The 14,006-nt window shown below is 37.3% G+C and overlaps 1 protein-coding gene across 3 annotated transcripts in view; it reads left to right on the forward strand.

The window, feature by feature from the left end:
• Window positions 1-13,537, forward strand: part of LOC148874461 (indigoidine synthase A family protein) — a 49,197-nt gene extending 35,660 nt beyond the window's left edge. For all 3 annotated transcript variants that reach the window (XM_088961585.1, XM_088961584.1, XM_088961583.1), the window contains 7 exons: window positions 2,213-2,319; window positions 2,423-2,500; window positions 12,403-12,448; window positions 12,550-12,670; window positions 12,752-12,837; window positions 13,063-13,139; window positions 13,246-13,537. In XM_088961585.1, coding sequence (XP_088817711.1) covers window positions 2,213-2,319; window positions 2,423-2,500; window positions 12,403-12,448; window positions 12,550-12,670; window positions 12,752-12,837; window positions 13,063-13,136 — 512 coding nt within the window. In that variant the 3' untranslated portion in view covers window positions 13,137-13,139; window positions 13,246-13,537. The remainder of the gene's footprint in view (window positions 1-2,212; window positions 2,320-2,422; window positions 2,501-12,402; window positions 12,449-12,549; window positions 12,671-12,751; window positions 12,838-13,062; window positions 13,140-13,245) is intronic.
• The last annotated feature ends 469 nt before the right edge of the window (window positions 13,538-14,006 follow it).

Consider the following 14,006-nt stretch of genomic DNA (forward strand, 5'->3'; position numbering starts at 1 on the left):
TATTGTTTACCCACTAATACGATACATATCCGCCGATTAGACCTGTTCATGGGCTGGGCTGGGCCAGGCTCGGGCCGGGCTTTCACTTTGTATTAACAGATTTTTCTAAGGCTCGAGCTCGAGACCGGCCCGACCATCAAGCCTACAACTTTGGCTCGAGCCCAAAATTTAGCCAATGCTGTTACTACCACTGAAGCGGCTGAATAGAGAGAGAGAGAGAGAGAGAGAGAGAGAGAAAATAAAAAATGTATATATTAAATTATAAATATATATATTTCAATAAATATTATATTATTTATATATTTTATATAATATATAAAATACATATTATGTATTTTATAAAATATATAATGTCGGGTCGGGCCGAGCTGAGCTTTTTTGACAAATCCTGAGCCTGGCCCAAAAAACAGTCGGACTTACTGTGTTAGGCCCGAGGTCAGGCCCACGGGCCTTACATGACCAAGCCCGACCGGGGTGCGAGCCGGGCCATCGGGCTACCCGGCCCATGAACAGGTCTACTGTTGATATGGATCGATATGTGACGAAATTTTGAGCCTTGCTTACGTATAATCTATCAATGATTCAAACTGGGTAATGCCAAATGTGTCTCACTTTGATTGGTTGATACAAAAACCCAATGTTGATCCCAACTATTTGGGGTCTTGGGAGCGGTGGACTGGATACACACCTAACCTTTTTCATTGTTTTTTTTTTTTTTTTTTTGCACAAAGTTGCACTTGTTTGCCCAGGATATTATCATCATCAAGCGATAATCTCTGATTGGCTGATGCAGCAAAAATGAATTTGGGACATCCAACTCTGCATAAGCTGGAATTTGACTTCCAAACTTGGGAGACCTATTTGATAACTGCTGAATTGGCTTAAATGAAATAGTAGTCACTTTTCCTTTTAGTGTATAAAATAGTCATATAATGAAATACTTATGGACAAAATAGTTAACCCATTCTGCTATTCCGCAATCAAGGATCTGATCCCCTACTTATTTAGTTATTCACCAAAAGTGATAATTAATTCAATATATCCACAAATTCAGCAATAATCAAACATTTAGGATAAACAAGCTTTTGACATAAATGAAAAAAAAAGAAAATTTTCCAGTTTTGCCTCTTAATGTTTTTCCTAAACAAGTTAAAGACTTCAGAGGTGATAAATCTTTGGCCCATGGTGTCAGAGAAGCAGTTTAAATTCCTTGGATTCAGAAGAAGAGCCAATTAAACGAGGGAGTGTATTGCTAGATTTTCTTGCACATGATTGCTACCACCCTTCTATAGGTGGTGTTGTTCTGATTACAAGGAAGCTTGGGCCTTTATCTGGGTCAAGGACTGCAACTAAGTCGGATCAGATCTGATTTGAATCCAAATTCGATCCAGTTGGAGCCAGTTCCTCCCTTGATCCTAACAATTTTGATTGAATTGAAAAAGTTGATCCTAACAAACTTGGATACCACCACAACCTGATCTGGTCCATTAGTTATGAAATATTATATATTGTATATTATTTATATTTATTATATACTTATATTCAATGTATTATTTATATAATTATATTATATTATAATATATTATTATTTTATATTATCAAGTTTTTTTTTACTACAATCCAAATTGAATTGGCTATTGGAATTCGAATTTGAATCATAATCTTGGAAATCCAATGGATTCTTATTGAATTTGGATTGGTAGTACGTCTTATCAAATCAGATTGGATATACCCTTTACTGAATTTGAGTTGATCTATTTGCATCTCTATCTGGATCTACTGGACCAAGGGTTTAACTACCAGTAAAAGGGACAAATAGTAAGTAGCATTTTTCTAAATTTGTGGATAGCTGAAGAAAGCAACCAATAGTTCAAGAGATTCTTGAATCAGGAATCCCACACCATGGAACACTTGTCGAGATGCTGTATTGCCTGAGACATAGGGTCACTTGTGTGATACTTATGAATTTCGAGTATGGTTGACCAATTGGATTATCTGAAAGAGAACAAACTGATTCTCAAGGAACATCTATGCCACAGATTCAAAGTCCAATGCTGGAAAAAAGAAAAAAGAAAAAAAAAAGTGTAGGCATAAATCTATGTTTACCTTTTTGGTCCATTGAAATGGTATAAACATGTTCATCAAATCACTTTCTGATTTTCTATTCCTGTTTTTATTATGAAATTCATTAATGGCTTCAAATACAATGCAGCAATGGATATATCTTCTGATCTCACTGAGCTAGGAAGGACTCCAGTAGCAGTTATATCTGCCGGTGTAAAATCAATCTTGGATATTCCTAGAACCCTTGAATATTTGGTGTGTATATTTTTTCTCCATAATATTTTAGAAATAGCTTAAATATCTAATTTATTATTTGCATTTGATATACATATTTTTCATTTTTATGTTTCTATTACAGGAAACACAGGGAGTAACTGTTGCTGCTTATAAGACCCATGAATTCCCATCATTTTTCACAGAAACAAGTGGCTGCAAGGTCTTAGCCTTGAACCTTGTTTTTATCCAATACACCTTCATTTTTCAGTTTAAGCCTAACTTTACTGAATTTGTTTTGGAGGTTTAAAAGCATTCAGTGATAATCAAATTGCATTTTATTATGCTTCAGTGATTTAAAGTCTTGTTTTGCTTTTCCTTAGGAGAAAAAGGTTACTCAACTATTAACTGTATCTACTGATTTTAGCAATCAGTGGGGAAAGCTGAGGTTATGGTTCCTGTTATTATTATTTTTTTTTCTTAGAGCATGTTGTATTTCAATAAATTTCCTTTACCTTTCAAGGAAAAAATATATACATACTGTGGGTTTGTCATGGACTTTGAATTAATGCTAACGATTCTGCCCTTAGGGAGTTACCCTGTCCTGCTGGGCCTGTAAAACTGAGTATAGTATTACTATTATGGTCTCTGATCCCGAAGGTCCTGCATTTCCAAGGCAACACCTATCAAAATTAAACTTGATTAAACCTACTGCAGGAGGAGACCAATCTAGTAGTCTTTGCTTTTTGCTAATCTGAAAATTAGCTACTGCTTGCCATCCCCTTAATAAGTCGTTCATGGATATTCCTTTAAACTCATCCGTCACCAGCACCCAATTTTCCACTCTGATCAAAGTGAGTTCTATAACCTCTATAACCTCTTGAACTGATTTGTGATTCTCCCCAAAAGGTCTAGCATTCCTTTCACACCAAAGCCCCCATAGTACTGCGCCTCTCATACACTGCAAAAGGACTTTCTGGCAAACTATCCTTATCATTGTTCACCATACTTCTAATGTCAACATTATGGTAGTGCTGTGACAAGAAAGGTAGGTTAACAGTGATAGAACTTTATGTCCTCTGTAATAAATTTATGTAACATCTAAGGTGGATTCTCATATATATAGAATAGAGGCAATAATGTGTATTACATAGAAGACTATATGACTACAATCATTGAAACATGTGATTAAAGACAACTACATAGTTGCATGATTACAAAGTACATATCTACATAACTTCCCGAAAAATAAAAAAAAGTCAAACAAGTAGAGATTGAATCTTTACTGCAGTCATTAATAACAAATACCCATTGCATAGCTATGAGAAGAAAATGTTTTGAAGCAAGGAATCTAGTGAAGATTAGAGACTAGGTCCAAAGTTTTTACCTCCCCTTGAGATAAATGACATCTGGTCATCATACATATATGCTGGAACCAAGGTGTAGGACTCACCACATGCTTTATCATTTGCATACAACATGCCTCAGGAACTTTTTGTTTCCTTCAAGCTTGAGATACTGGCTAATGGTACGACTGTGGTTCAACAACTGAATGCCCTTGGGAGATATCTCAGTATAATAGATAGCGTTGTGCATGTGTGCCTTCAAAGACTTGAAGGGCAGCCCTGTGGTTGGGATTTGCACTTGCTTGTCTTTGCAAACCCCCTTAATGCATTGACGATAGGTAGATGGCACCAATTGAAGCTGATTAATGAAGGGTCTTCCCAATAAAGAGATATACCATCATCCTGATAACAACCTAGAACTCTTCAGTAAGCTTGTAAGGTCCCAATTCCACATTCACCATTACAGAACCCATCATCATCAAAATTTTTACATTAAAGTGCATCATCTCCATAGGCAAACCATTCACATCTTTCTCTAAAATACCATTGATTCTTAATGTATGAATGGAAATGACATTAACGAAGCTTCCTATTTTCATTTGTACTTGATGCGCTTCATAACTTTTCAACCTAGCCATGATTCTCTGCCAACATATCTTCTAGGGCAAACTTCTGCTATAGCCTGTAACATCTTATATTGTCTCTTTTGGAACAATTTCCATTTGAAAAAACTGCTGCAGGTGTAGATTCTGTGTGAGTCTCGCAAAAAGAGGATTAACTGAGGTTTGATTGTGCAGTGCTGCACCGGTGACATTGACACTTGCTCCTAGAGAGCGAGTCAGGAGTGGGTCCATGTCCACAGTACCATTAACACCCTTCATGTTGTATTCTACCTAGACTCTTCTACCTAGACTAACTTACTCGAATAACTTGAGAAGCTGGAAGCAGTCCATGGCATAGTTTTCAAGGTGCCAAGGCAAGGCTAGGCAACAGAGGAGTGCCTTGTTGCCTAGGCGCCTAGGCGCCTGCCTAGGTGATGGATTTTTTAAGTATAAAACGTATATTCTAGGGTAGTTCCCTAGGTTCCATAACCATATTTCCTTAATAATTAAACATTATTTTCATAAAAAAGTATAAACTTCATGTTTAAGTATAGAAAATCAACATATTCATAAGAAAAAGAAGTAAGAAAAGAAAATTCAAAAAGTATGGCTATTTTGTTATAGGAAAAGAAGAAGAAAATACAGCATTTAGCAATGCGACGTCTAGGCAGGCGCCTAGGCAACAAGGCGTCCTTTGTGGCTCGCCTCACCTAATTGTCAAGCAGTTTTGTACTATGTATCATAAAATACTTTTTTATTCTTTATTTTTTGACATTATAATTATAAAATAGGCACTATTAGACTAAAATATTCATTTTGTGTGTTTATATACTAATTTCTTTTTATTATTTTCTTATTGTTAGGGTTTAATCAATACAAACATTGCTAAATGCTGTATTGAACCCTCAAAGACTTTAAAACCTGAATCAATAAGTAAGGAAGAACTTAAGATTTTGTCTATTTTGTCTAATCAACACATTTTCTTCTTCTACTACTACTACTACTACTAATACTAATACTACTTTTTCTTTTCTTCTTCTCCTAAAACAAAAATAAGGGTTCAACCCCTATATTTTTTGAATTTTCTTTTCCTTCTTTTTCTTCTCATTAGTATGTTGATTTTCTATACTTTAACATGAACTCTATACTTATGAAAATTATAAATAATTATTAAGGAAATTTGGTTGTGGTACCTAGGGAACTACTCTAGGATCTATATTTTCTACATAAAAAGATCCATCGCCTAGGCGATTAGGTGACAAGGTGCCCCCCTATCACCTAGCCTCGCCTTGGCACCTTGAAAACTATGAAATTAGTATCTAAACACAAAATGAAAATTTTAGTTAAATGATGTTTATTTTATGATTATAATCTCAAAAATTAAGAATATAAAAGTATTTTATAACACAATGTGCAAAATTGCTTGGTGATTAGGTAAGGTGAGCTTTCAAGGGCGCCTTATTGCCTAAGCATCACCTTGACAACTATGGTCCATGATATCATTGGGAGTTGATTAATGAAACTCACACCAATGCTTGTTCTACCTATCCTCCTTGGTGGGTAGTTGAGGAGGCTGTGGTTGTTGAATCTTCCCATCCTCCACTAATTTCTTCATTGCGATGATCATCTCCTTGGTTTAAGGGAATGGCGGTGGCAGCAGTACTGAACCCGGTGGACCCTATGGACTTCTTCTGTGTTATTGTCGGGCCTCTCCTATCTACCAAGTACACCTCCTGCTGCAAATCCTCCCAACTGCGCCCCAGTTCTGATGCTGGCATTGGTCTCTTGACAAACTTGTTGGTGTGTATTATTATTTGGCCTGCCCTTGAGTTCTGTTAGTCTGATAACAGCCAAGAAGAGAGAAGAAGAAAGAATAAAGAAAGAGAAAGAGAAAAGAGGAGAAAAGGAGAGAAGAAAAGTCTGGGGTTCGAATGAGAGAAAAAAATCTCCCATTCGGTCAGACATGTTTTATATTATTAACATAATGGAAAAGACACATGTGCCCTTACTTAAGTGAGGGACACTAGTTCTAACATAATATTACAGATCAGCAACCTCAACATAAGTATAAAGACAGAAATACCCCCACACTAACAGTGTGCTCAGCACACTTCTACAGCCCTGGAAAGTCCTGTATGTCTAGGTTTGCCAATATAGAATGGTATTGTGGATGCATTCCCCTAATATGCTGGTCTACAAAGTCTTTCCTTCAGGTGCTCCTCGTGCACCTGCTGCAAAGCCTTCCAAAATCATTATACAAACTATAACAATCCTCCATGTTACTCTGACAGACATTCCTCAAGACTTGCCATCGTCATATGTCTCTGCATGACAAATCATCTCATAAGGAACTTGTTAACTAGGCCCCCAACTCTAAACGTTGTTTGGAGAGAGGTTGACAAACCATGTGTAAACTCCGTTAGTTGCATATGGCCCTAATGCATCTTTGAACTTGTTAAATGCTCTTTAGCTGAGTTGGTAAGGCCTCTAATACAGTGTGAAATTGGTCTGCTATGGATCCAGATGAATCTGTTGCTGACTTGTTGATGTCTATGTTGATGGTGGTGGTGGTTGCTACTGCTATGGAAAACACATTTACATCCATGCAAAGAACTGGCCCTGCTTCTCCTCCATCCAATCTAACCTTTCAGTAGTTGAACAAGACTACAATCTGTTTTAAGTTTTAATGAGAAAAAACAAATAAAGATTGAAGAGAAGAAGAAGAGAAGAGAAGAAGAGGAAAGGAGAAGAAGAACTTGAAGAGAGAATTCAGAAAAGAGAGAGAGAGAGTGACTAGCAATAGCCGCCCCACTCTTATAATTTATATTATATTCGAATAACTGTAAAAGGGCTAAATTACCCTTATTGCTTACATTGAAAAATAATAAAAGAAAAACTAATAAGTCTGAAATAAACTACCAACTAACGAACTGAGATAACTAACATAACTAACTATCTACTACCGTCATATGAACACAGTGTTCTCTATACTCCCCCTCAAGTTGGGAATAGATATTTGTTATTCCCAACTTGCATAGGTCTACCTCTAACTTCTTCCTTGAAACAGCCTTGGGGAGAAGATCTGCAAGTTGCATGTCGGAGGTGATATACGGAAGACATACTTCTTGAGATGCAACCCTTTCCTTGATAAAATGTTGGTCCACTTCAATATTCTTAGTTTTGTTGTGTTGTACCGGATTATAGGCTATATTAATAGCAGCTTGATTATCACAGTACAACATTAAGGGCTTCTCATAAACAATACCCAACTCCTCAAATAGTAATCTCAACCATAGAATTTCAGCCACACCATTTGCCATGGACCTATATTCAGCTTCAACACTGGAACAAGAAACAACATTTTGTTTCTTACTCTTCAAGGAGACAAGATTACCTCCTACAAAAGCACAATATCCAGAGGTAGATCTTCTATCATCAACACACTTTGCCCAATCAGCATCTGTGTAAACTTCTATCTTTATGTGATCATTATTCTTGAATAAAACATCTCTGCCAGGGCACCTCTTCAAATATTCCAATATCCTCTCAACTGCAAGTAGGTGAGTAGTTCTAGGAGAGTGCATATTACTATCAAACAACATTGACTGCATAATTGATGTCTGGTCGTGTGAGACAAAGATAGAGAAGTTTTCCAACTAACCGTTGGAACATAGCTTTATCTTCAAGAGGCTCTCCACCCTCTGCACTGATCTTGTGGTTCTGTTTAATAGGTGTGTCAGCAGGCTTGACACCCAACTTTCCAGTTTCTTCTGTCAAGTCGAGAACATATTTTCTTTGAGAAACAAAAATCCCATGCTTGGACCTAACTACCTCAATACCCAAGAAGTATCGTGGCTCTCCCAAATCTTTTACCTCAAATTCATGATGAAGGAGTCGCTTAAGAAACTCGATCTCACTGTTATCACTCCCTATCACTACAATATCATCCACATATACAACAAGCAGGGTTAAGGAAGAATCCACTTTCTTAATAAACAAGGTATGGTCTCGTTGGGCCTGCACATAACCAAACTTTTCAAGGGCTTGTTTGAATCTATCAAACCAAGCTCTTGGGGATTGTTTTAGTCCAAACAAGGCTTTGTTCAGCCGGCAAAGCTTCTTTCCTATTTCTGCACCATAAAGTCCAGGAGGCAACTACTTGTAAACCTCTTCCTGCAAGTCTCCGTTGAGGAAGGCATTTTTAACATCCATCTGAAACAAAGGCCAAGAGTAACTGGATGCAAGAGATAATAAAATTCTGATAGTGGTCATCTTTGCTATTAGTGCAAAAGTCTCAAAATAGTAAATACCATATGTCTGAGTAAATCCCTTTGCAACTAATCGTGCCTTATACCTTTCAATGGAACCATCAGCATTATGTTCCACAATAAACATCCATCTATATCCAATCGGTTTCTTCCCTTTGGGCTGATCAACTATCTCCTAGGTATGGTTTCTGATAAGGGTATCCAGTTCTACCTTCGTTGCATCCTTCCACTTAGGAACTGACAAGGCTTCCTGCACTATTCTGGGAGCGGGAATATCAGCAATGGATGCAAGAAAGGACTTGTAAGAGGAGGGCAGATGATCATAGGACAATAACTGGGAAATGCAGTGGGTTGTGGATGTGGTGCAACAACGTTTTCCTTTATGGGCTGCAATGGGGAGGTCAAGGTCATCCAATGAAGGTGAGAGCTCAATAGTGGAAGGTATCTCGTCTGTAATATCTGATAAAGGAACTGTGGTACCTGGATCTGGATCAGTAGAAGGAACTGGGGCTAGCCTGGATTGCTGATGACCAAAACCAATTTGCCTACACCGTCTGTGATAGACTCAAATCCTGGCATCTTTGACAACCCTCTCCATTACATCCCTCTTCACTCAATGGGACAGGTAAATGAATTTCTAATGAGTTAATCCCAAAAAAAAGTGATCCATAGAGACAAATCTCCTCCTAGAAGTGGGTCCATAGCAGCAATATCCCTTTTGAGTTTGTGCATAACCAAGGAAAATACATTTTGAGGCCTTAGGATCAAATTTGGAACAATGAGGGCCAAAAATCTGAATAAAGCAAGTACAACCAAAGGTTTTAAGGGGAACGGTAAACAACTTTTTATCTGGATATAAAAGGGTAAATGGAGGTTTCATGTCAAACCCGTGAAGGAATTCGATTGATGAGATACATTGCTGTAAGAATAGCATCCCCCTAGAAACGTATAGGCACATTGGAGTTAAACATAATGCTTCTAGCCACCTCCAATTTGTGTCTATTCTTTCTCCCAGCAACCCCATTATGTTGTGGTGTATGAGGACAAGTACTCTGATGGATAATCCCATGGTCAAGCAAATAAGAGGCTAATGGTTTTGCAAATTATTCTTTTGCATTATCAGATCTAAAAATTTTGATTTTGACTCTAAACTGGGTTATAATCATCTGATGAAAGATCCGAGTTAATGCTGGAACCTCATCTCGAGAACGCACAAGGTAAACCCAAGAAAAACGAGTATAATCATCAACAAACAACAAGAAATATCTGTACCGCCCCCATATCAATGATATGATAAGGTCTCCAGACATCGCTATGCACAATTTCAAAAGGAATATTACTTCTTTTATTACTCAATGAATAGGTTGTTCTACAATGCTTTGCAAGCTCACAACTTTATATCTCAATCTGGACATCTAGACAGACTCAAACAAACTAGGAAACAAACTCTTCAAAACCCGAAAAGATAAATGACCGAACTGATTATTCCAAATCATAACCTGACTAATAGACTAAGAAACAAATGACCTCCTAGCTTCACTATCTTCCCAATGAGAGATCCCTCCAAGCAGATAGATTCCATTCGTCTCACGACCAGTCCCAATCACCTTCCTTGTCTCCAAATCCTGAAAAACACATCGATTAGGGGAAAAAGTCACTAAACAACTTTGGTTTTTAGTAATGCTACTAATTGAAAGCAAATTAGTACTAAGTTTAGGAACATGCAAAACTGAAGACAAGGAAATGGCATTAGACAACTTGATGTCTCCCTTGCTAGAAATGGGAATAAGGGAACCATCAGCAATGGACATTTTGTCCCTGCCAGAAGATAAGTGGTAGGTAGTAAACAATGAGGGCAAGCCAGTCATATGGTCAGATGCACCTGAGTCTATTATCCAACAATGTTCAGTGCTACCTGGAGCTAAAGCATGATAAGTTGAGGCCTGAGTACCTGAATGAGCAAAAGCTGAGGTGGGAGGAGTTGATGGCGGCTGAGGCGATGGAGCTAAATTACCAACTTCACTTTCCAACTGAGTTAGAGCAGCTTGGACAACAACTAGGTTGTCTAGTGGTGTGCCTCTTGTGCCCGATGAAGTTGCACAATTAGTATTAACAACCATGTTAGCATTACCCTTTTTGTTCCTAAGTTTTGTTGGAACTAGATGAGGATGCAACTTCCTACAGGTGTCTTTAGTATGTTTAGGTTTCTTGCAATGTTCACATACTAGGTCCCTCTTGTCTTCCTTCTTCATAACCCTCTCCTTATCACCCCTAGACTTAGGTTTAACTACTGCCAAGGCTGATTCGAAAGGCTGATGCTACAACATAACCTTTCTCCTAGTCTCTTCACTGTGCACTAAGGAATAGGCTTGTGATAGGGTCACACTGTCTCCTTTCAGTAGTTGTTATCACAATATCATATTCAGAATTCAGACCAACGAAGAACTCAAAAACCCTATTAGTTTCAACCTATTTTCTGTAAGTCTGTGCATCCTTATGACTTTCCCGTTTTTGTGGTCATTATTTTAGATGGATGTAAAAATTTTTTCCTTAATGATGACTTGGAGGAAGTTTATGTGGAGGTACTTCCAGGATTTTATGAGATAGGAAAGAAGGTATGTTAAAGAAGGCTTTGTATGGGTTGAAATAGTGTTCCAAAAGCATGGTTTGACAATTTCATGGTGTATTGTTGAGATTTGTATATAAGCAGTCACAAGTTGATCATACTCTAGTAAGAGAAATGGCTAACAGATGACATTGTAGTGACATGCAATGATGAAATAGAGGTTGCTTCCTTGATGAAACTTCTTAGTAAGGAATTTGTGATAAAGGATTTGGGATAGTTGAGGTATTTCTTTGGTATTTAGGTTGCTAGGTTGGAGCATGACATCTTTTGTCCGAAAGGATATGTGCTTGACCTCCTTAAGGAAATTCGAAGTTGGGTGTTAAGCTTATTGGGTTGGATGTATTGATGATAGGTGGTCTAGATCAGATTACCATACCTTTATTGGTGACAATTTAGTATCTTGGAAGATAAAAAAAAAAAAAGAAACAAAATGTTGTTGTTCATTCTAGTGCTGAAGTGGAATATAGATTTATGGATGGTATTTCTAGTTTTATGGTTGGGATCATTACTTGGATTATTGGGGCTTGATTTTGTGGAGCCATTGATGTCGTAATGTTATAATGTGCTGCTATTAACATTTCATATAACTCTATACAGCATGGTAAACTAAACATATTGAGGTTGAATGGCATTTTATTTGAGAAAGAATTATATCTGATGAGGTCTAATTGCATTGCGTTTCTTCCTACCTGCTGCTGGCTGATGTCATTATTATGTGTGCCATAAAATCCAACCTAAAAACAGATTTACACAAGTTGGGAATGATCAATATCTATTCCCAACTTGAGGAGTATTGAGGAACTGTTTATGTATTTATTTTTCCATTATTTATCTATTTACATGAGGTTACATCTTCTGTTTTATGTTTTTATTCATTTACGAAGTCACAGGGTAGGTTGGTCAATGTACATTTCTTTTAGCTTATTGACATATATACAGGTGAAGGAGGTATAAGCACAACTTTTTGCTTTCTCCATATTCTTTCCTCTTCTTTCTTCCCTTCCCCTCTATTCTTTTCTCTCTTCTTCTTTCTTTGCATCAATCCTATTGATTCAGATCAGCTTTATTATTTTTTCTCACTTGACAAGTCTTCTCTATAATGCTTTGGATTTAGGCCACTATTTTCATTTGAAACCATGATAAATATTTGAAAAATTTGCTTCAAAGATATATCTTTTTTCAGATTACTTCTTTTTGACATAATAATCAGGAAGTTGGCAAGTCCATTTTCTATTTATTGATATAGCAAAAGGGATTGATATTGACATTAATGGTGAATTTAGGTGCCTTGTCGGGTGAACAGCCCAGAGGACTGTGCTCGACTCATAGGCAAGTGGAATACAAATCCGTCTATTTCATGAATCGTTTTAGTACCTTATTATTTTTTATTGTCATTATTGTTGTTCTTGTTGCTTTCTTTCTCATTGCAGATGCAAACTTGAAACTCGGTCTGGGAAGTGGTATTTTGATTGCCGTGCCAATTCCAAAAGAGCATGCTGCCTCAGGAAGTATGATTGAGATCGCAATACAGAAGGCCCTTAAAGAAGCAAGGTTCGGACTATTTCCATCTTTTTCTTTCATGTAATACTTCTAGTTTTCTTCTTTTGTACTAAACTGTATGTGGAAATGCAGAGATAACAATGTGACAGGCAATGCTGAAACACCTTTCCTGCTTGCAAGAGTGAATGAACTAACTGGAGGAGCCTCACTGGCTGCAAGTATCCTATCTCCCAGTATGAAAATATATTATGGTATTTGTCCATATTATATGATTCTGGTTGCCACGTTTTATGAGCCTATCTATTAGATTTTCATATTGGACAATGTAGACAGCACAGAAAGGACTACAACAGGAGACTGCATACATGAAAATATCGTTATATTTTCTTCTTTACTACTTTGTAATCTTACTTTTACTTGGAATGACCTTAACTTGGCCATAGACATAGCACTTGTGAAGCACAATGTGTTTGTTGGTGCAAAGATTGCAGTAGCTCTTGCCTACCTCAGGAAATAGTTGGTAGGTAACTTTCCAGTTTCCCATTTACCTTCTCTGATATGTATGTTTCCAATTCATCCAATCTGTTATTTTTTACCATCACTAAAAATTGATGTCAATTTTTCAGGTGATGCCGAGTCCTCATAAATGTAGGAATATGCTGGAGTCTTTCATGGTCAGAATTATCTGAGATAGTGTTTTATAATAGGATGAGATTCAAAAATAATATGTGGTGGTTTCTTTATTTATTTTTTTTCTTCTCTTTGTTTAACTTGTTCGTTTCCTTCTTAGTAGGGGAGGGGTTGTATGAGGAAGGGGGTGTTCGTAAGGAATGATTAACGATGGCCAAGTTTATAATTTGGAGTTATGTCCAGTCATTATTGATGGTGCAAGCCATTTGCTGTGACTGGCACTTTTAGGTACACGATATATCTACAGGAGCATAATCTCCTGAGAGGACTTGGGAGAATATCCGGATTGTTAGACAACATCTACATCCCCAAACATGGGGAGGCTAGACAATGGAAGGTTGATCTAGGGGTATTTGTTCCCTGGAATCAATGGGGTACAAATTCCAGAGTGAAATTAGAACAAATTGGGAGTCTTCTTAGAAAAGAGTAGAATATCTTTTCACTTTCACCTAGTCATGTGGGTGCTGGCCAGTAGAATGCTGATTTTGGGATACTGATTTCCTGGAGTCGATGAAAACTCACCTACTGGGTTGTTTTAGAAGTACGGGATGGTTGTGTTTGGTTCCTTGGTGAATGAGTGAAAGGGGTAGTTGTTTTAAGTGACTTCAATAAAGCATCTCCTAGTGTTAAGTTCAGCTTATCACTTTGTCAAGTTATGAAGAGAGTAATGATGAGATCGACACTACTTGCCTATGGA

This window comes from Nelumbo lutea, chromosome 1 (genome assembly GCF_056320005.1).
Source record: "Nelumbo lutea isolate HS-2025 chromosome 1, American lotus-T2T, whole genome shotgun sequence".
Classification (NCBI taxonomy): Eukaryota; Viridiplantae; Streptophyta; class Magnoliopsida; order Proteales; family Nelumbonaceae; genus Nelumbo; species Nelumbo lutea.